General features: G+C 41.0%; 1 protein-coding gene across 1 annotated transcript in view; it reads right to left on the reverse strand.

Moving 5' to 3' along the window:
• Cacna2d3 (calcium voltage-gated channel auxiliary subunit alpha2delta 3) overlaps window positions 1-24,476 on the reverse strand; it is a gene marked incomplete at its 5' end in the record, with an annotated part of 864,940 nt that overhangs the window by 227,972 nt on the left and 612,492 nt on the right. Inside the window, one exon of the mRNA XM_048801015.1 lies at window positions 17,964-17,981. Coding sequence (XP_048656972.1) covers window positions 17,964-17,981 — 18 coding nt within the window. The remainder of the gene's footprint in view (window positions 1-17,963; window positions 17,982-24,476) is intronic.

The raw sequence follows: 24,476 nt of genomic DNA on the forward strand, positions 1-24,476 counted from the left end.
ATTGTTATTGTTGCTAGAAACCAATATCTATAGTAAATATCAGTTTATGGAGACACAGTTCCAACATCTTGCTAAAAATACATAAAGTATACTATGGCCACCATTGGAGGTAGGAAAGGCTGTTTTTCAAAGGCAGAGTCAACTCATAATAAACAGCTCTCTTAGAATTAAAAGTCTTCCTATATTCTGACTCCTTGATTAATCCTTAATGCTATACAGAAAACTGATTTGAGCTGATCCATAACCCTGGACAACTTCCACTTTGCAACCTAAATCAAAATTTCAACCAATGCCAACATGTATCATGGATGAAATCAAAACATACCATTGACAATAATGAGAAATGAAGCTTTTTTCCTGCAACCAGTAAAAATCAGTTATAAATCACTAGTAATTGTCCTGGCACAAATGCAAGATCATGGGAAATGAACTTCCAAATATTAAGCCAGAATATAGTATCAACTTCACTCAGGGGCTAATTCCAAATGTAATTACTACATCATTACTTAAAAAAGAATTCCTATAATATTGCATTTGTACTGAAACCATTCATTTGTAACCAGCCCCAGGTAAACAAAGGAAATGCAGTGAGTCCAGTCTGGCCAGAGTTCACATACGGAACTATAATCTCACGTAGTCCTCTCCTAGGGGCAGTTCTGGCCCATATTGGAACGGGCTTGGCCAGAACCTTAACCTGCAGGTTTCCCACATATACCAGCTCATCACATGGCCATAAGGGCTGGCAAGAGCCCAGAAACAGCACTTGTACAACATTAATACCCTCATCTGCACCCACCAGCTCCATCATCCCCACTCTCCACAGGTCTGTACTCTATGAATCTTAAACATTTCATGGAGAAGGAAATCAATTTGAAAGTTCATTTGCACCGTAAGCACTTTATGATCAAAAGGCATTCTGTACTCCTGCCATAGGAAATAGCAGCCAGTGGCAAGGGTTTTTTTCCCAGACCACCAAGCAGAAGTCATGCAGCCAACCATGGCCAGACGCTCTCTGTCCCCTCACACACTAGGGGACCCCCTGCTTTTCTGTGGTCCCCAACCTATAGCTCCTTCTGAGGCAACAGCACCACTTAGGATTGATTCATGCATGTGGCTTCCAAGAAAAATGCAGACATAGAGTCAACATTCATTTTCCAAAGGGTAGAAGCAGGAGATGGGGGTCACCATGGTCCATCTGGGCAAAATCCCATTAACTTACGTCCAAGTGGGAACGTTAAAATGAATGGCTGTTCAATTACACTCGCACGGGCTTTGAACAGGCCTCTGAAAGGCTTGGTTGTGGTGTTCTGTTGTATAATAAGTGTATATTATTCCATATCCTTCATTTCCTATGCTACATAATGGGGACCGTTCTGGTATCAAAGGAAATGATGAATAATAATACTGAACATCTGGTTTATAAAACACAAACTTGCTCAACAGATCGACTGCTTCCTGTCAGCTCCCCGAGTTAATCACGCATGGGGGCTTATATGAATATGCATTCGGACTCATGTGTGAGGCTTGTGCAGTCACCTCGGGCCTTCACTCTTAATGCTGGATCAGTTTCCCACTGATGGCACTGGTGGGCAATGCAGCCGGCCCTTAGGTGTGGCCCCAGATAGTATAGAAACAACAGATGGCGGGGGCTGGTACACTGGCTCTCATCTGGAAGCACAGAAGCCACTTTCTTCAGGTCTAACTTGAACTAAAGTAAAGATGTCTGGCATTTGTTGATAGCTGTCAGTCATCAAATGACAGATTCAGAATGCTCCGACAAGCAATTTTTACAACCAGGAAGAAGTTCACTGCTTCATGCTGTTAGCTTTATAGTGAAGATATTTACAAATGAAACCATGTAAAGGTAGACTTTTTTTTTTTAAATGCCCAGTGTCTTTCCTTTTCTTCTTCTGCAAACAACAGTCCCTTCCTTCACAGAAATCCTCATCATCTCCTCCAATCACAAGGTTTTCCTAGCAGCTAACTTCCCCCATCTTGAATGTGTGACTAGATATCCAACCCAGGCTGTACCTACCACAGGGCTTCACACTCACATGCACAAATGCACACCTCCTCTCGGCCACACTGATTGGTTTATTAATTTTGGCACATGATTCAAGCTAGATTATCTGGGATTTGTTTATTTCTGGAGCTGATAGCAAAGATTCCCCCCCCCCCACTTTGAGGATGGTTATAAGAACATAATCGTGTGTGTGTGTGTGTGTGTTGCTGGGGATTATACCCAGGGCCTTGTATATGCAAGGCAAGCACTCTACCAACTGGGCTATATCCCAAGCCTAGAATATAATCTTGATGGTCATAGAAACACAAGCTGAGGTGTGTGTGTGTGTGTGTGTGTGTGTGTGTGTGTTGAAGGGGAAATGAAGAGGTAGGGAGAGGAAGGGAGGGACCAGGCTCTGGATGCCTTCACCCCTGATGTCAACTCCAACAATACTTTTTTTTCATTATTGGGTTACTCCAACCAATAAGTTCTCTCTCTCTCTCTCTCTCTCTCTCTCTCTTTCTTTTTTTCGCCCAAATGAGCATGAATAGGATTTGCATCACTCGGACAAGTCCTGAATCACACAGGTGATTGGTCCATAAATGTCTTAAGCAGCTCTAGATGCCTATCGAAGACCCCAAGCGCCACATACAACCCAGAGAGAGGAATTTCTTTGGCTAGGAAAGTCAAAGGGAAAATGGTCCCAACATTCTCAAGAGGGATGGTTGTCTGTCTTTCCCACAAGGGAAGAAATTTAGGTACTCCCAAAGTAGCCAAATAATGAGTGGTAGAAGGCAGAATTTGGGAAAATGACCATTTCTTAGGATGCTGTAAAAAATCTGTTATCATTGGGACTTTTTGAAAAAATCTTTATAATGAAATAACAAAAGTTTGCCTGCTTTGAAAAAGAAGTCTGTGTGAGAAGTTGTAGAATCAGTGTCAACTTTTGGCCTTACCGGGATAGAGATGTGAACACCCACAGGTAAAGAGGACAGGCCTGGAGACAGGTGGAAGGCACATGCCAGTCCTCCACGGGGCGCCTTGGACTGGGAATAGTGATGGCTACCGTGCTGCCTGGATAGGCTCCACTTTGGAAGGACATCTGTTTTCCTTGCCTTCTTCACATCTCCATTCAGAGGAAGCTTGCCAGGGCTAGCGGCAGGATCCACTGTTTCTCCTGCAGCTGGGAGCCCTGGGGGGTGAATGCCAAGTCCCAGAGAAAGGAGGCAAGCTGGGCCTGGCCCAGAGAAGGCATTCAAGCGAATTAAGGGCAGCACGCTTGGCAAACCATTAGAGGGCTGCCAGGTGGTTTTCAGTAGAGTCTGCTGCCAGATCTGCTCAGCCCTGGAGGCTTGGGCTCAAAGGGAAGGTTGTGCACAAATGGTGAACTCTGCTGGGGAAGACTGGCTGTGATCCAAGAACAAAGGCTAATTCACTACCGCTCCTCAAATATCGTTTTTCTGCTATACTTTGCTCTTCTTATGTTTGTATGTTTTTCTTTTCTTACTAAAGTTGATCACCATATTGACTATATTAATGGAGTACATAATATCAATGTATAATGCTACAGCATATAAATAGCCTCTCTGTGTATATAATCGGTAAGTATGCAGCTGCATTTCCGTTGTGTTTTCCTTTCAAGTCTGCAATGAACTTCAACCTGCACTCCACAGAATGGCACTATCGCCATCTGGTGGAAATCAGGGTGAATTGCAGGCACAATGTCCTGGGAGATTAAAAAGTCATTTTCTTGACTAAGTGTTTTTTCAGTAAAAATGTATTTAGATGGCAGCCAATGTCACTTAGATACGTAACCATTTGAAGCACAGGCTGTCTCAACTATTAGTTCTGTCAATAACCTTTGCCTTGACAGAAAAATGAATCATACTAAAAGGTAGACGAACATAGAATAACAGATGAGACATTTTGAAAGGAGAACCATTGACTCTTTATGATGTATGGGATCTGGAAATGTGATTGGAGAGTACATGAAGGATGATGTCCTTTCAAACTCACTTTATTAAGTGCTGCTTGAACCGAAAGAAGCCAGATCCTTGGCATCCCCTCCTCTGCCCATGAAGTCTACGAATGACCTCAGAATTCCCAAAGGCCACAATAAAGAGTACTGGGGACGGGAAGCACATATCACCCATGTCCTCCGTGTGATACTCTGTGTCAAGGGAAGATCAAGGTGGTACTGGAGTAACCCTCTGTATAAATTAGTTAGAAAAGCAGTAAGAGGAAAACACAGATCCAGAAAAAAGGAACCTGAGCAGAATACATGGCTATGTGGAGATACTTTAGACCCTAAATCCCTTAAAGGTTCCCTCTCACCTCCCACCAAACAAACCATCTGTACCTAACCTTTTTCAATGGCCATCTACCCTCCAAAATAACCCTCCTTCTCACACCAGAACATCCATGACCCTTAGTACTAAGCAGAGATATCAGGGGAAGATTCTAGTAAGGGTATACTGGGGTATGAGCAGCAGGCTGATTTCACGACAGACACACCCCTTACTGACTTGATCTTCACATGACAACATGAGTAAATCTCAACATTTGGAGAAAATGAAGCAAGTTGCAGATGTACACATGTAGGGTGAAGTTCTTTATGGAAAAATTTAAACAAACAAACAAACAAAAAACAATGTTGTCTGGTGGGTATAGGTACATACACCTGTTTGTAAAATTTCATTAACACGGGATACAAACTCTTAGCTATCAGGTTCCCATGTTAATCAAACAATATGCTCAACATGAGTGATCTGAGGAAAGTTTAATTAGGGGATTATTTGCAAAGATGCAAGCAATTTACCCACCCCACTACATCCCCAAAGAGCAGTGCAGTGCCTGGGTCCTAGGAATAGGGGCAGTACTCCTACACAGCAGTGGGGAACAAGGAGCAGTTATGCACCACCTGCTGACAGCAGTCAACTCCCATGGGATGACAATCAGCCCACACAGCCCCGTCAAAATGCAAAATGTGCAGTGTTTCACTTCATAAAAAAATCATTTGAAAAAACCTGAAGTACATATGATAAAATATTTATATTACTTAAATCTGGATGATAGGTGTATGGTTTTTTTTTTTTTTTTGGTTTCTTTTCTATATAACTGAAACTTAAAAAGAAGACTGTCTCCATAAATTCTCATCTATAGAAAGCATGTTATAAATAAAACCACCTAATAGCAGACACTTGCAATGAAGACGAATGCTTGAAATCAAAAAATAAATGTAAAAATAACCACAATAATAATTATACATTTTTTAAAAAGTTTTCTTTAAAAATATTTTTTAGTTATTGATGGACCTTTATTTTACATTTGTATGTGGTGCTGAGAATTGAACCCAGTGCCTCATGCATGCTAGGCAAGCATGCTAACACCGAGACACAAACCAGCCCCAATAATTATACATTTTAAATATCCCTTTTTACGTATAGATAAAATAGTCCTTTGAAAAAGCCATGGTCATGCACTAATATTTAACAAAAAAAATCCCACTATTTTATACACCTATAATGCACCAATAAAAGATGGGGGTGGGGAGCCCTGGTAATACTTAGACATTGCAAATCCTACCAGAGTAAAATTTTTACATTCTGAGTTACACATATTTGAATATCAGTATTTGGGGTGTTCTTCATAGTGAAGAATTTAGAAAGAACAGGCATTATTTTTAACTGAAAAGCTGATTCTTTCATGAAAGCAACAGGAATGATCTTTCATGACACTGTTGAGATGAAATGCTTCCTTTTAAAAATCTAGGCTAATTTAACACCAATCATTGTTTGGATGTGTATTGTGCACTGGAATTTTTCAACATTTTTCAAGGTGCCTGAAATCTAAATAATATAAATCTCCAAGAAAATGGCAGTGGACCATGAGAATAAGAAGTAAGAATAAATACTCCTTTTAAGAAATGTTTGCTCTTATTGTGCCTTTGATCATCCTGATAAAGTATAGTCACTCAATCCAAGAGAACGCTACATAAATGATATTTTGCTTTTGAACAAGCCATTTTCTCTTATTCATACAGAATCCTTATTACTTGCATCTGAGATTTGGAAATCCTGAATTCTTATGAGCCTTTTTCTGCATTTTAAGTTGTTTACATAGAAAAGCAGACAGAGTTTCCTCTTTGAACTTTAACAGCGTCGTGCAGAACTAGATTGTTGAATTTGTTTGTTTTCTCTTTTTAACAACCTGAAGACAACTTGGTGAATGATAATGCTGGCTCAAGTTGGAACATCTATATGAAAATCTAAAAAGAGCTTTCTTCTAATAAAACAGTTATTATTTAGGAAAACGTTAATGTTTCCCTTTTTTCCAGTGATTCTAAGATATAAGTCATTAAGCAAGGAACAGAGTTGATGGGTAAACATCTCTCTAGAGTGGGAGAAATGTCTTTGACTAGGAACACATATGCACATAAATCCAAGGTCAAGAGAATATTACTAATAAACATAATATTTCTGATTAACATATCAGAAACCCATCTTGGAAGTGCTTTGTTTATTAATGTACCACCTGCTTTGTTGATTAAGGTAAAACCTACATTTTAAGAATGCCCAGTAATAATCACAATGAGAATTACCAGGAGACGCTGGATTTGGACCAATACTCACGATGAGCTCTGTCACATAACTGACCCCCTGTTGTGGCCGAACATTCATATTTTCACAAACATGGTTTAAACACCTCCCAAAGAGGTGCCTGAAAACACAGCCAATTGTCAGAGCCGGAGCTTCGGGGGCCTTGGGACAAAAACCTTCCCCTTGTTTAAAGACCCCCTGAAATGCTGCTTCCTCCACAAAACCTTCCCTAACTAAGTGGAAATGGGAACCAGATGTTCTCAAACTTCACTACAAAGATAATCATATTTACTCTACAACCAAAGATACCATCTAGGCCCAAATTTGTGCAAACTGTTAATGCAGCAAAGTCACTGAACACTGCGGCTGGAAGAAATGCTGGAAATTGGGCCGAGCCTGTAAACTCCAAGGGCAGAATCTAAGAATGAGTCCTCTTTTTAATCCAGAGCATTTAGCACAGAGCCTGGTCCATGGGAAGTGCCCAGTAAATGATCCTAGAATGATTTTACTCCAACACCGTCCTTTTATTTATTTTATGAAGGAGGCCCAGAGAAGAAAGGAGTGGCAGAGAATTGGTACCAGAACTCAGACAAGACTCCGGAGCTCCTTCTCTTCATGCCCTTGCATATCGTGCCTCCATCAGTGTGGTTAGCCTGAGACTGGAAGGAATTTCTGAGAAGCTAGTGGCTACGTGCTTCTGTTGCTAATAGGGGGACAAGGTTCATGATGTCCAGCCAATGTCACAGCGATAAGGAAAAAGGACTGACTGTCTTTTTAACAGCTCAGTTGAACGCTGTGACTTCCAGCAAACAGACCCAAATTAACATCTCAGCAGATTCAACAAACTTGGTTAGTTGTTTTTATTCATCCATCCACCCTTCCTTCCATCCATCCTTCCTTCCATCTACTCAGCTCTGTATCTACTATGCATATCCACTGCCAAGCATGCTTTGCTATTACCCAACAATGCTTGAAATGTTTCACATTTATGTAGCCTTGTATATAACCCTGGCACAGACCTTGTGAATGGTCTTTGTCCACTTAACAGGTAAAAGGATTAAAGATAAAGGGGCAAAGTACCTCGCTCTAGGTCACAGAAGGCAGTAACATGGAAATTTGAGCCTCAGCCTACCTAATGCCACAGCCTGTGCGCAAATCATTCTGTTTTCAGTTTCCTGTCTTGGAATGCAAGGACATATGTCACTTTCTGCCTTAGGTAGCTTAGCGTGCAGTCCAAGAGGAAACAAAGTAAATCATCCTTAAATTAAGAATAGCCCTGTCAGGTGTGGTGGTGAATGCCTGTAATCCCAGTGGCTCGGGAGGCTGAGGCAGGAGGATTGTAAATTCAAGTTCAGCCTCACCAACTTAGCAAGACCCTGTCTCTAAGTAAAATATACAAAAAAGGGGCTGGGGATGTGGCTCAGTGGTTAAGTGCCCCTTGGTGAATCCTGGGTTACAAGAAAAAAAAAAGGAATACCCCCAAGAGTACTTGCAACAAGTGGAATTATTGGGAAAAATACCTCATATAGTGCCTGGAAAATCTGAGAGAGGCAATCAATCTCATAGGGATGGTTCCAGGATAAGGTATGGTCCCCTGGGCTTCTTTCCGGTCCACTCATTACCAAGTTTGAAGTTCATCAGTCCCTCCATCTGACTCATATAAACATAAAAATATTTCTCCTTCGTCCTATAAGAGACCATTGTGGCCTTCACAAATGTGTTTTAGAAAACAATCAGGATAGTTAATCATAACTGAAGCATCTTATTAAAGGAGGCCAGGGGCATATAGCAAAGGAAGTTGTTATAGAGGAAGAGAATCAGGAAGAAGGGAGATAAGCTTCAGAAGTACCCAGTCTCCAAATCACCTAATGGGTTCCAGGCCTGGGCTAGTAGGGACTGGTCCAATCCAAGCACCCAGAGCTCATGATTCAGCAAGTGGTTCACTTCTATGAGTCATTTCTGGAAAAAAGAGAATCCATACCATGGCATTAGGCCTTGCCTGACATTTTTCTACCTCATGAAACTTAGTTGGGTTTTCCAAAATCCCTCTAGTTAATTAGAAGGGATAAACATCTAACTTTCTGTTTTTGAACTTCTTCGCAGCATCGCCATACAGGATTACACAACTGCTCCAGTTTACCCCAGAGGGTCATTTCAGTTGAATCCTGTGGCAAGATCACATCTGGTAGCTCACAGAGCCATCGCTTCAGTTCTCAGGGACCTGGGGCACATGGAGGTTTTCCATGAACATATACCCACTAACTAAAGTACATCTAGTGTGTGTGTGGGGGTCTATTATGTGAATAGGATGACAGAAAAAAGGACCAGGCAGCTGGAACTAGGACCAGACCAATAAGCATATGACTCAATTTAGCAATTAAAAACTGAAAGGTGGTTGTTTTGTTAAAATGATGAATTCTCCAATGTTAATGTGCAGAAACTATTTAGGCAGATAAATTCTGTCAATGAAAATGAGCCTTGTTGTGTATCAAAAAAATTTTGTTGCTGGGTGTGGTGGTGCCACACCTGTAATCCAAGCCACTTGGGAGGCTGAGACAAGTTCAAAGCCAGCCTCGGCAACTTAGCAAGGCCCTAGGGAACTCAGCAATAAAAGACCCTGTCTCTAAATAAAATATAAGAAAAGGGCTGGGGATATGGCTCAGTGGTTAAGCACCCCTGGATTCAATCCCTGGTACCCCAAAAAATTATGTCAAAAAAAGTAAAGAAAGGGATGCCTATGTGTGTATAGTGCATAGGTGTTTTGGGCACTTATCAGTTTTATCTCTCACACAGTAAATCCCTTCCTATGAGGACCAGTAAAGTGAGATTAAAATCACTGATGGTGATTTGACATCAATTTGATACATGATTGACTACATTTATATCTGGACAAAGGTTTGTTTTGTTTTGTTTTGATCCTGGGGTTGAACCCAGGGGCATTTAACCTCTGAGCCACATCTCCAGCCCTTTGAAAACATTTTATTTAGAGACAGGGTCTTGCTGAGTTGCTTAGTGCCTCACTAATTTGCTGAGGATGACTTTGAACACACGATCTTCCTGCCTCAGCCTTCTGAGCTGCTGGGCATGTACCACCATGCCTGGTTCTGGAAAAAGATTTGATTTTTAAACTAGTCACTGAATTGTACTGATTTTGATTTGCTCCTGTGTTGGAATGGCTGTCTTTATATGTTCGTTCTCTCTCTCTCTCTCTCTCTCTCTCTCTCTCTCTTGCAATTTAAAAAATGCATGTCTGACTCAAGTCGATGTATTTTGGGTTATTTGATTTTTAAAGTTTCATTGCAATATTGCGTTTTAATTGTCATGTAAAAGACACATCTTTCAGAGCCAGGATTATAAAATTGTAGACTTGCAAACTGTTTATCAGATAACACATCTAGTGTATCAAGCAAGGGATATAGGTGTCCTAAGTCCACCATGAAATACAAAAAAAGACCTTGAAATGGCAATCCAGTGCTTTGAGTTCAAGATCATCTTTGGGCCAATAAATATAACTTACAGACCTGCATCTTGAAGCAAGGGAATCAGAAATTTGGGTGTCCTGAGATGTCCCCTTCAATATTGTCCCCAAGCTCAATATTGATTATGCTAACATCAAGACCATGACATCCCGATTCACCGAGCTTTTTGAAGAAATTTTTCTCCATCCTCTTCCTTCTTTTCTATACAGAAGAAGGGCATTTGTATCCCTCTGGGATATAAGGAGATAAAAATAGTTTTAAAAATTCTGTTGTTTTTATTCTTTAGACTTTCTAAAGGAAAGGCAGTTTCTCTTTAGCAATGTTATGAGTTGTCTGAATTGTTTCAACACCTCAGGAGAGCCATATTTTATAATCAGCTTGATTTAAATAAATAGAAAACATTCATGTATCTTGAATAAATGAGAATTTTTTTAAAAGGAGATTTTTGAATTCCTAAGACATTAAAAGTTAAGTCTGGGACGAGGCAGCCTTGAGACATTAGAGGTTTTAAAGTCAATACTTGGTTTACAGCTTTGTAAATACCTAGTTCTTTTGCCTACTTTTTTTTTTTAAAAAAAAGAATATCAGATTATATCAGTGTTTCAAAAACCACTTCTCTCTTTGCTTTATCAAATTTGTCTGTGTTCAACAAGGTGCAATCAGGAAGGTCAGTGCTCTTGCCACAGATCACTAACAGAATAGCTGGTACGCCATGCTCTGGATAAGCCCTGCCCCCAGGTCTCCTCAGAGTTCCTGTACAGGATGCTTCCACTCCAGTATGACAATGAGAAAGACAGGGTCCAGAGTAAAGGTCCTCTACACCCAAGGGGACAAGGGCAAGACAGGGCCTCTGTTCTTATCTCCAGCTGAATGGGAAGTTGATCTTTGCAACCTCTGGGCTGTCTGTCTTGCCCCTACTGTGGAACAACACCTCCCTCCTAAACCATTCAGTTTAACACTCTCCAAACAGAACCCTGGTTCCAAACAGAGCTCCATGTCCCCATTACCCCTCATGGGGACTGAGCTGGAAAAGCTTCTGCTGCTTGCTGGGAGTCCTGCATCAGTAAGTCATGCACTTCGAATCTGAGGATCTCGCATTCATTTATTGGTCAAATTCCAATCCTCACCCTGTTTTATTTTCTCACCTTTCGGCCAAGGTAGCCCTTCCTTCCACCCAGAGGTGTAAGACAGGCGGCCCTTACCGACTGAGACACACACGGGCAGTGGACCCCAGAGTTGAACCATACACTTATCAATGTTGTCTATTTCCCAGACTCAGATCAATGCTACTCTAAGCAACCTGACATGGACTGGGCCTTTGATTAAAAGTACAAATGGCCTCTCTTGCTGTAGGAAATAAAGATTATTCAGAAACAAAGGTCTTTTAGACTTGTCCTGTGCAAGACAATCTGCTATTTATAAATCTTCACCTTTCTGAGTATTGCTATCTATATGAAGAATCAATGCAGTTATATATGTATTTGCACAACTGAGTTTGGATTTCTGTTTTATTTTTTTTCTGGGGAAAGTTAGTCTCAGCAAACAACTATTAGGGGAACCCTTTTAGACTGTTCCATTTAGTGCAATTATGGATAATACAATTAGTTCATTAGTCTAATTACCTATAAAATGATATATGCTCATTGTATAGAATTTGAATGATGCAGAAATGTATTAAGGAGAGAACAAAATAAGTACTTTTCCTTCTACTATTAAACATGCCTATTCACTTCTTTCCAGTGTTTTTTTTTTTTTTGTTGTTGTTTTTGTTTTATTTTGTTTTTTGTTTCAGTGTTGGGGCTTGAACTCAGGACCTCATGCATGCCAGGCAAATGCTCTATCACTGAGCCATATCTCCAGTCCCCTCTAGTACTATTTTTTACATCTGTTTGCCAACATATTTACATATGCAAATGTGCATGCTTGCACACAGACACACACACACACACACACACACACACATACACAGTATAATGTCCATAGAATGTTATAGTCTGATTTTTAAACCTACTTTATTTTCTTACATTATTAAGTATGCTTTTGGCCCTTAGTTTTTAATGACTTTCTAATATTGTGTCTTTTGAAATTCTAGTGACTTTTGCAACCACTTTTCTATTTCTTAGTATTTGGTTGTTGTGAATCACTGACTCGTTTAAGCTAGATTCTGCAAAAGAGATATCAGGTCAAAGCATGCAAGTGTAAAAGTTCGAGATTTGCACTAGCAATGATTCCTTGAAAGTTTGAAACAATTTTCATGCATTACAGTGTAAAACTTTATTTTTTTCATAATTAAATTGCATCTCCTGCTTTTACTTTGCTTCTCAATTATAAAAATAGTAAATTAATACTTCCAATGTTCCAATAAATATAAAAATGGATAAAGTCACAAATAGACCCACATTATGAGGTTGTTTAAAAGTAATACTTTTTTTTTCAATAAGAAATGCAGGTAGCATCCTGGTTCCAAACAGAGCTCTGTGTCCCCTGTTAGCTCTCATAGGGATTCAGCTGGTGCGCCTTCTGCTGTTCTGCTGGGGGTCCTGCATCAGGAAGTCATGCGCTTTGAATCTGAGTATCTTGCATTCATTTATTTATGGTCTCAAACACAGGATTTTGAGATGGGAGCATGGAAAACAGGTAGCCAAGACTCACATAGGCATGAAACATACTAAATTCACCTGCTTTCTCAGCAGCACAGCCTATCTGGCTGTCATAAACACACTCAGACAGAACTATGGCAGACAACAAAACATTTGGTTATGTGACTATCATTATGGTTGAGGAACACGCCATCACTCAGATTTCCATGGAGCCCATCACACTGGCCACAGGAAGAACTGAAGTGACTGGCTGGCCTTGTTCTTGTTTCTACGTCCCCTGCTTTACTCACAAAATAGATTTAATAATTCAAATTTAAATCTACTGTGTTGCTACCAAATTTCATACTGTGAGTATATTAATCTTAGCAGCCCTAGCTTGGGGATGCATATGATAGGGGGCTGTGTACGTTCCTATAAAATAGTAAATGATAGGGAAAAGACAAAAACATCCAAATAAAAAATAATAGTTTACATACACAGCAGGTAGAGGTAAAAGCAAACCAGTCACAAATCAGAACCAAATGTAAATAGTTATCACCTCTCAGCTTTCAGTTCATTTGCATCAATTTAGCTGGTTATGTAACTGTAATGAAACACTAAAATCACTAGAGCTGCAGTTCTAGGAAAACAGTAGCTTTGCAGGCTTTCAATTTTCTCTTTTCAATGACAGTTAATCCAACAGTTCAAACTATGGAAGTTAAATGAGGTGAAGAATGATAGATGATGTCCCACAATTGCTGATATCTGATTACACTGAGATAAGAGAGGCCAAATTCTACTTGCACGAGTTGGTACCTAAAGAACAAGATGGAAAAAGAGAAAGAAATGGGGGGGTTGGGGGGAGAAAAGGAAGGCGGGCATTTCTATATACTTCAGATATAGAAATGCTTCCAATATTCCCTTAAAATATAACATAAACAATGAAACAAAGAAAATGCAAATAGATTCAGGACCCTATTTACACTGGGCTAGGGGGAGATGAATAAAACAGTCTCTCCTGCAAGCAACACCAAAGATCGACCTCAGTTTAAGAAGTGAATTTATGTGGTCCTCCGTTTAAGAAGTGAATTTATGTGGTCCTGAGTCCTCACACAAGTTAAGCAGCACTGCATATCGCAGCAGGCATAGAACAACAGATCTTGAACCCTGCTGTGTTTGCTCAAGAAGGCAAGTTAAGCTATTCCTAACAGGAAACAAAACACGCGGTCGGGCTATTAAACAGGGATCATTGCCATACTGTGCAACCCTGAACGCATCAATTGCTGCTCCAAACAGGATTAGAGATGTGGTTTGCTTTAACTATGGTTTTGAGAAAAATGCTTCTGCCTTCTCAGAATGCTCAGGCTGATTTTAACTAATCGGATGCCAGGCCAGGCATTGAGCAGCGAGGAAACTGTCAAAAAAAGGGTCTTTGGCAAATTCCAATTGTGTGAATACAGCTAGAAAGGAAGGGATAGAGTACCAGCATCTGCACAAGGTAGCCCACGCAACTAGTCAGATCTAAAATTCCCCGAAAGGTATTCCTGACTAAATATCCAAGGCTCACTTCTCATGGATTCAATCTACATAGATGGAATTAACCCCGCAGTGAACAAAGGAAGCCTAGTTCCTATAAACAGAAACTACGTGAGAAAAAAATGCAGCTAAAACATAGACTCCTATATTCAATAGTCAGCCTTTGTAAATGGCTTTGGGTAACTTGGCTGGCTTATCCTTCTAAAATGAAATCTCTTTTATAGAAGTCAAGAACTGTCATGTAAAAGAAAAAGAAGAAAACCTTTTTTACATATGGGCATCACTTCCTTGAATGCAAGGACAATCAATCCACTTTGGAAATCAGTTCAATTTCCACTGAAAAGAATGTGCTTGTGGGCTGGGGTTGGGGCTCAGTGGTAGATCGCTTGCCTGGCATGTGTGAGGTCCTGGGTTCAATCCTCAGCACCACATAAAAATAAATAAATAAAATAAAGGTATTAAAAAATGTGTTTGTGATGACTTGAAGGCATGAGGACTGAGTTGCTGTGTGGTTTTTTAGCCAAGAATTCAGGACACTGCAGCTAGTGTCACACCAATATTATATCAAGGGTTGAAATCAATAGAGCCTAGGGATTATCTCAGAGATGCTTAAGCATTACCAAAAAAACAAACTCTCTCTCTCTCTCTCTCTCTCTCTCTCTATATATATATATATATATATATATATATATATATATAAATCATGAAAACCATAACTTATAGACAACAATCATTAATGTCTGCTGCGCATAAGAAGGACACCCAAGTGGGACATTTTTAGTTGTAGATCAGCCAAGAGATTAAAATGAGCATGTTTGCAGAGACATAACCATTTAAAATATTTATAGAGAAAACAGTTGCAGATGATACAAACAGAGATTCCAACAAAAACACAAATGCAGACACCATATGGTCCAATGTATGCGCTCATGACCTCATGTGAAAAGTAGGCCAGAGACACAGCAGCTGCGGATGCCTCCCTTTTACCCCCAGAAATGCAAACTCTCGGGTTTAGAAGGAACTCATTATAATCATGTCCACGGATGGCCGAAATCCATGGGTAATGTCAAAGGCACTGGGAAGAAATCTTTCAAAACAATTGTCCTTCAAAGTCTTTGCTTTGTTGGGGTTTCAAGTCCAGGCTCAGCTTCTTTCTGACATCATGGATCTGGTGGGGTCAGTTAAGGCAGAGTGACTCAAGAAATAGGCGGAGTACCACCTACCTGCCAGGCTCTTTGGTCATCTCTCAATTATTTGTTAGGTTTGAGTCAAGACCACAAAACACTGAGCAGAAGTTTTGGACCCCCCCCCACCAGCCACATGACTGCTCCTTTGATCTGCTCTGGAGCATCGAGGCACAGCCAAGCCAAATGCTCAGTGGAATTCTGCATTTGGAGACTGTCTAGCATATGTCAGACTCTGTGCTAGGCACAGGACAGAGAAATAACTCTCACAAATGGAAAGGTATTTTTTTTTATTCTCATTAAATAAATATAAGCCCTCCAGGCTCAGAGGTTAAGTGACTTACCCATGGTCACAAAAGGAAAAAGGCTAAGAAGGAATCTAGCGTGGTTCTTCACTGTTGAACAGCAGGACAGGCTACTTGAGGGAAACTGGGACTTGTGAGAACCTTATCCTTCTAGCAAAGGCCTCTACAAGTGTCAGTGAGGGACAGGGAGGGAAGGACAGTGAGGGGAAGGGATGCTGACACATCACCAAATGGAGACTTGGAGTTCTAGAGGAGGTCATCTTCAATCTGCAGTGTCCCTCTCTCCTCAATGCCCCTTGCTTTTCGGCCCAGATACCTGAGGTTCACATTCAAACTCCTTCTCTAGAGCTGAACTGCCCAGAAGCTACACACAAAGGCTTGTATTTCTTTCTCTTTTTATTTTTTTGGAGGTAGGGTCTTGCTAAGTTGCTGAGGCTGGAACTTTTGATCTTCCTGCCTCAGCCTCCCAAGCCACTGGGATTACAGGCATGCACCACTGTACCTGGCTCCCTAAAGGATTCTGAAACCACATTGGGATCTTCATATTTTTAAGGTTAAGTATCTTCTCTATTTTAATAGGAAAAAAAAAAAAACTTGCAGACATGATAGGAACTGGAGGCAGAGCTCTTCCTTGTTACACAGAGTTACAGATTAACTCCCTTAGACTTTGAGACATCTTCTGGAGCCCAGGAAATAATTAGGAAACCAACGGAGGATGCCTATTTGACTCTGGACTTGATATGACCATAGGAACCTGCTCCACATTGCAGGACGAGTGACATGAACCTACTCCATGAGGATAGACAGAAAAAAACGCAATGAGGTAAGGGCTTTTGGAGAGTCACACATCCCAGCAGCATCTGTTCTTACCCATCTTCTGACTTGGTTTGTTTTGGAGTTTGTTTTAAAATTCCATGGCTGACAGCACCTCCAATTCATGAAGAATCTTCAACAACAGGAATGCTTTTGTATATGGATCAGTGGAAATTTGATGAATAAATGCCAGTAAGTTACAGACCCAACCAGTCCATGTGGGAGACTCGATTTGTTAAGTCTCTTCACCAAAAAAAAAAAAAAAAAATCCCCCCCAAATTTCAAACATGGGCAATTAAGAAAGTATGTCCTATCAAAGACATCTAGCCTTCCAAACAATCTGGAATTCTGACCATATATTTACCCTGGACGATGTTGCTATCTTCGAATATTTTAACTTTTAATGAAGTGTTCAGCCCTTTTGTGATGGCATTGAAGTGTAATCAAACATTACCACAAGCCAAGTCACAGACTAGTGCGTCTCGCCTTGTTTAAATATCTCGAATATATTTGAGTAATTGTGTAATGATTTTGAGGCCTCTGGTTGTCCATATGGAATGAACAGACTGTCTTTTGTAGAGCAGTTGTACTCTCTCTCTCTTAACGAGAAGGAACCAAATCATCCCTGAAGTGGAAAGCCAGAGAGATGCTGCTTAAATTTCAGGGTGGCATCATTACCTTTGTTCTTGAAATGAAACTAACTCACATCTGGCCCCCAGAAATTGCGGTGTATTCCAGAAGTCTTGCTTAGGTTTGGAAAATATACGATAATAATACATGAGGCATAGCATGACTTTTTTTTTGTTTTTTTAAGCATAACTGCCCTTAGGATACAATGATATGTCATGGGGACAACACAGCAAAGCCACCATTGCAACCACATGGAGTCTTTCTGTATAGAGAACATTCTAGATGGTGGAGCCAGATCATCTCAGATAGACAATGAGGACCAGTGAAAGGGTCTGGCTGTTGGCAAGAACTCTGCTCTAAGGTTGTCTGGGTGACAAGACAAAACAAAGGAGCTGCTAGCTTTTAAATTTATGAAACCAAAGGGGAGTTTCAGAGATCTGGATTAGGAAGCCAGGATTTTAAACATGGTCACTAGGACTTACTAGCTCTTCACATTATCTGTGAGACGATTCCAGGGAAGGCCTGAAATGTCTTGTGTGAAGAAATGTACCAAATTCACTCTTGATCTGTTATTTGAGAATTTTCAGGAAAATGGCTGGGCAGGGAGTTGCCCCTCTGTCACTGGTCGTAACAGGGTTCTCTGATGGCGCTCACATGGCAGGGGACAGGAGACACTGAGTCTACGGGCTGCTGTGTTCCTGCCCTACCTCAAGTTTCTAAAATAGTGAGAGGAAAACCATTTCACTGGTCATGAATGGGGCCAAATGCACAACACCATGGAGTCATGCATGATTGTAAGTTCAGACAATGACTGGGATGTGATGGATAAGAGTTTACCTTTTGAGCCTGAGGGAGCTAAAAAAAAAAATAATAAGGGGAAAAGGAAAAAAAAAGAAAGAAAAGAAAAAAACAATCATTATATAAGAAGTTAAGGTTAGCCATAAAACTTCATTTTGCTGCCATTGGCAAATGCAAAAACCAGAATAAGGAGGAAAAAGAATGAACTAAAAATTCAACCCAAGTCATTTTTCTACATAAAGCTACAGTGCAGCTGATTCAACCTGCTGTTGGAATTTATGGTATCTACAGATAAACTGAGAGCTTTCTTGCAGGTGTTTTGGGAATCACTGTGCCCAGAGCAGTTTGGTAATACCATGCAAAGTTGGACCCGAAGTTCTTCTGTCCAGTGCCCCTAGAGCACAGCTCCATGACCCAGCTCCTTCTTCCTTCAGTCCAGCAGTTCTCAGCTGGAGGAGGGCACTCTAGAGGCACTCAGACTTGTCACAACTGGCAGGAGATAGGAAGAAACCTATTGACATCAAAACATCCTACAACCCACAGGACATCTCCCACAACAATATGTTACATACATATGTCCCATACAACAGCTTTCCCAATGCCACACAAAGAACTGAAGTTAAGATGTAGGTGGAAAAAGATGAACATTTATGAGACATATTTGTTTGTCTATGTTGAGACTATTAGGCTAATACTTAATGCCACTGTGCTGTCATTGCCATTGTACACACAGGGCATTGAAAGGTATTTTCTAATCTGGATAGGATTTCACATTATGCATGTATTCAATACTCAGTCTAGGGATTATGTCATTAGGAAGACCTGATTTCTCATCATAACACCTAACATTTATCAAGGGAGAACTTGCCACCAGGCTGTGACAAAGTAACTACTGTGTAACCACTGGGTTAAAGTCCTTTATTTGCAATATTCCATTAAATCACAGAAGCGTAATGCTAGGTACACTCCATTTGACAGACGAAAAATAAAATGGAACTTAGAAGTTAAGTCATGATACAACAGCCCATAGGTAATGAGTTGTAGTTCTGGGTTACCTGACTTTAAGATGTGCAGATTCAACTCAGCTCCTAAGAAATTAAGGCTGCAAACATTTGGGAATTGTGGCTGCAGACATCCTCCCCTCTCACTACTTCTCAAGGTCTTCTAAATTCAGAAGAGTTAGAAGATGCAAGACAACTAATTCAGATAGCCTTGGGCCCCCAGTTGAATCTTCTGCCTTTTCCATCCTTTTCCCTGTGGGAAGAATGCTCTTTTTCATATGAACAAAGATCAGGGCTCCCATAGCCTGTCTCAAGCCCTGGTCCCTGTGCATGGAGCCCACCAGAGAGAAAAAAGGAAAATCCAAAATAATAAAAAGTCTTAAATTTCAAAGTTACCACCAAAGTGGTATTGAGAATGTCCATGAAAGGCGATTCCAGCTTCTCCACACTCCAAACATTTTTATCCCAAAGAGGTCTCCCCATCTAAAAAGAAAGGGCCCAAGCATATTTTTTTCTGATTCTTTCCTTCTGGTTATAGCTACGACTATTCAAAATGGAACTTCACAAGATCCTCTAGATAGCATCTCAAAGAGTTCAGAAAAAAAATGTATGTAGAGGTTAGGAACTGAGCCTGAACCCAGCAATCACTTAAAGAAAAGTTCCTGAATTATACAACATCTTTTCATACAACAGAGAAGATACACTGGACACACAAATGATGTAGAATTAAAAAAAAAACGTCTGTTTTCTTAGAAAAGGATTTGTGTTGAGCATGGTCACGTGAAATGTATAGGGGACCATTGAGAATTACAAATATTTGATGAACTGCAAAGTAAATAGCTAAGTTAAGCCTTGTACAAACTGCCAAAGGAGAGCCATCCATGGCCCTTCTGTCTCTCTTTCTTGAAGTTTTATCTTGGTTGGTCAGGAAACAAGGCTCAAAAAGACTTCCCCGTTTAAGCACACAAGAAGAAATTCTAGGCAGGAAAATAAGAGGCTAGGCCTTTGTGGTGATGTCCTCAGTTTAAAACTGGCCTCAAACTCTCCACAGAACATGTATTTTCCTCAAGAAGTAACTCATGAGAACAAAGAACAACTTTCTTATTGGAGCTTTGAGATAATGTAAATTACAGCTTACGGTGCTCTAAACAGGTTGGCCCTCGAGAAGGAGCCTCAGAATAGAACATAACAAATTTAGATCAGATCATCTGCAGCCACAGATGCTACTGCTTGGGAGTAGGCTTCCCCATACATCATTCACTCAGTATTTATGAATGGTGTGCAGAGTCCTGAACTGGAAGCCAGACTATCCCTGTGAATGGAGCCCATCTTAGCCTCTGGATGGAGTCCTAAGTCACATGTCTTCCAGTCTTTGCCTCATTGTACTCATGCATAAAAAGAAAGGGTGGAGGGAAAGCTGAAGAATAGGCCAGATCCTGGATGGTTTCAAATTGAGAACCAACTCTTATTGATTAGCAATGGTTGCCCCCAGACCGTGTTGATAAGAATTCTAAAGTTTTAACTTGAGCTTCATTAGAAAAAAAATATAATATCCAATTAGCAACATTTGCTGTGGGCTAAAACATAAGGAAAAACATCCCTGAACATGATGATCTCTCAAGGTCTTATTTTTATTTGTAGTTCTGAGCACATCCCTAATTACCATGTAGTTTATTTGCTTAATCTCTCGCTCCTCTACTAGGTTACAAATTCCATGAGAGCAGATTAGTTCTCTGCCTTATAGGTATATCTGACATTTTTTAGTCTAGTACTGGTGCCTTTCTGGTTAAATCAGGTAACCGCATTACTAGAGTGTAGTAGGTTGAGGCCAAGGAAAGATAATTGGGGTAACTGCCTTGAATCTGCATTCTCCCCACCCCACTTCACACATCATGCAGATAACCCAAGCTGATGTTTTTCAATAGGAAAATATCTCTGGTAGGAAAGATATGAAAGTCTTGGATTCCCATATGACAGGTATAGACTTCTGTATATGTGTGACTATCTCACTGACTTGTGAATATGCATAAAAATCCAGCCTGGGAGCTTCTCCTCTGTTAAAGTGTGAACCTGGAATGTCCCCCCCAAAGCTCTTGTGTTAAAGGCTTAGTTCTCAGTGAAGCAAGGCCTACAGGTGAGCTTTTGGAAAGTGAGTAGATCATGAGAAATGTAACCTCAAGAGTGGATTAATCCATTTGATGGATTAATAATTTGAGTGGACTGCTGGGTGGTAACTGTTGATCGGTAGGGCATGGTAGGAGGAAGTAGAAAACAGGGGGCATTCTTTGGAAGGGTTTGTCTTTCCTCTGGCTCCTCCTTCCCACTCTCTCCTCTCTCCTCTGCTTCCTGGCTACCATGAGCTGAGAAGCTTTCCTCCACCATGATATGTCTGACTTGAAGCCAGCCAACCATGGACTGAATGAAGCCTCTGAAACCATAAGCTAAAATAAATCTTTCCTCTTCCAAGTTGTTATTCTCAGGTATTTTGGTCACAGCAATGAGAAGCTAACGTATCATCATCACTGGGCCTGAGGTGAGGTGACTTCTCTTTCTTCCCACACAGTGGAGACCTTTTCTTCTTCAAAGTCACTCTGTCAGGCATGGTCAGCCAGATGCCACTTCCCTGTATCTATTTCCTCACCTACAACATGAGAGTCTCAATGGGCAACCTTGGGTTCCTTCCAGGTCTAACACCCTAGATTGTATGATTCTAAATACAACGGTGTATAGACATTTTCAAGTCATTTTTCTAAAGAAAAGATAAAGAAGGAAAGAAGTTGTGGTTTGCTGTGAGCTTGCATATTCCCAGGGAAAATCTGGATGCAGATGCACTTCATGTGAAACATCATGTTTGAATAAAGAAAGACTGAGCTGGGCATGGTGGTGCATTCCTGTAGCCTGTAATACCAGAGGCTCAATAGGCTGAGACAGGAGGATTGTGAGGTCAAGGCCAGCCTCCGAAACTTAGTGAGGCCTTAAGCAATTCAGTGAGACCCTGTCTCAAAATAAAAAATAAAAAGGGGCTGGAGATGTGGCTCAGTGGTTGTACCCTGGGCTCAATCCCCAGTACCAAAAGAAAAAAAAAAAAGAAAGAAAGAAAGAAAGAAAGTGTCAATATGTCATTCAAGAGATAAAAGGAGAAGAAAGGGATAAAAATGGGGTGACAGCAAAAATTAGAAATAATTAGTGCATACTGAACATTCCATGGATCAAGTACTTGGCTAAATGCCATCTGTGGCTCTTGAGTCCTCATATTGCATCTCTGAGTCAGAGGTTGATATCATTCTCAGTTTCCAGATCAGGAAGAAGAAAATATTTAGAATGGCCAAGTGTCTCATCCAAGTCACCCAGACAAGGAGTGTTCAAGTTCAGATCAAAGTCAAGTCTCTCTGTCACCCATGTCCACTTCAACACTAGGGTCCACTTCAAGCTAGGCTCACAGTGTTGCTTCTCATGCAGAGGAAGTGGTACTAGTACCTACACAAGCCCCTGAAGGTTTGGGGAACCTCATGGGCCAATTCACATGAGTATCACCCATCAGCAAAAAGAGGAGTGAGGAATCCTGACAGCACTTGTTACACAAGAGCCTCGACCTGGACCAGCGTGCTTCTCATCATGTGGCATATGAGGTCCAGGGCAGCATGCGTATTTCCATGTTCTCTCCTGTCATGAAAATTTGTACTTGCTGTCCCCTCATCCTAGAACTCTTTCTCAGACCCTCCCTCCTTTCCAGGAAAATACTTACTCCTTCAGTCAGTTGTCTCCGTCTTCAAGAAGGCTTGTCTAACTTCTCATGCCATATGCCCCCATCACACCAACCACCTCCCATTCATATCCTCATTGCTGTCAGCTGCATTAGCCAACATTCTGCCCTTCTGTTTTAGTAACACAAACTCCATCTTTAGCCAGATTTAGCTAAGAGATAGACAAGGCTACACAAATTCAGATATGGTCAGCAAGAAGTGCTTGGATGGTTTTTCTCCCTCTGTTCTGCTGCTGGGAAGATAGACATGATGGGAAGAGCCTCAGCAGGCATTCTGACCTCTGTAGTTATCTTGAGGATGGAAAACCATGTGCTAGGATGTGCAGGGCAGCAGTAATGATGGGTGATTACAATGGCTATGATATGTTATCTACCACTCAAACTACCTGACCTAGGTGAACTTACTGAAAACTCACAGCAAACATATTAGGTAAGGGCATGATTACCTTGATTTTGTAGATGATGAAACTATGAGGTCCCGCAGCCAGAGAGAAGCAAGGGCAGAACGTGTGAAGTGGGATGTGGGGGTGGGGCAGCCAGGTGGATGCTGCGTGATCTAAAGCTGCTTGAGTCTGGACCAGGGTGCTAGGGATGAAGATGTCAGGCTGTGGTCTGGCCCAAGGTGGCTTGGAGAATAGAGATAATGAACAGATGATGATATGAAAGGAGAGGTATCAAGAATGCATCCAGGGGCTGGGGTTGTGGCTCAGTGGTAGAGCACTTGCCTAGCACCTGTGAGGCACTGGGTTCAATCCTCAGCACCACATAAAAATAAATAAATAAAGGTATTGTGTCCATCTACAACTAAAAAAACATAAAAAAAGAATGCATCCAAAGTTTTGGAACTATATAAATATAAAACTGGAACCACCATTTACTGAGACGATGATGACTGTGATAAGTTTGGAGGAAAAATACTTGGACTTCAGTTTTGTCTCAAATTGCCAAAAGTTTAAGATGTCTCTCAGACTTGCAGGCTGAGGTAGAGGTAGGTGGCTGGATGTGTGGAGCTTGGCCACCACCAGCATATGCATGAAGTCACCTCACATAGGCAGAGGACTGGATGTCAGGGCTGTCCACCAGTTAGAGACCTGCGTGACTAAGTGGATTCGGTGAGAGGAGGGGCACAGGGGAGGGAGTAGGACCTCTGAATCAGTGGATATAAGCGGAGTCCCTCTGCTATAATAATGAGAGTGTTTCCAAAAGAGACACTTTGTGTCCCAAGGGATGGGAGTTGTTCAATCTCTCCTCATTGACTTCATATCTATGTCAGCATTTCACTCAGAGCCAAGGGGGTGACTGAAGGAACATCCACTGCTCCAGCTCCATGAAGTCCCAGAGTCAAGTGGCCAATTTTTCAAAAAATCAAAGTCCAATTAAAGATCTATTGATCAAAACAACACATTTCCCTATAAAATATGTAAAACCCAAGTAGGAAATAAAGCATTTTCCTGCCAACTGTGTAAAACAAAACAAAACCAAAAAGCCTGGCCCACATATGCTTATCCCATTTGTAGACCTGGCCCTGTGCCTCAGGCTTTATGAATGGAGAGCCATAAATCCCTGCTATTTGCAAAGGATCCTTGTGTTCACTTTATTTCCTTATGGATATTCACCTTTATAGTCTTCCATCATTCTTCATGAAACAATGTGGATAAAGATTCCCCACTCCACAGAGAAGGTTCTGTAGCCCAAACTCCAAGCCCAGGCCAAGGTGGGAAAGGTGTTCCAGGAGCTAGGATTCAGGGATGGAGGTCCTGTCCCACTTCTTTCCACTCAGGCCAACCC

Source organism: Marmota marmota, unplaced genomic scaffold (assembly GCF_001458135.2).
Source record: "Marmota marmota marmota unplaced genomic scaffold, marMar, whole genome shotgun sequence".
Lineage (NCBI taxonomy): Eukaryota > Metazoa > Chordata > Mammalia > Rodentia > Sciuridae > Marmota > Marmota marmota.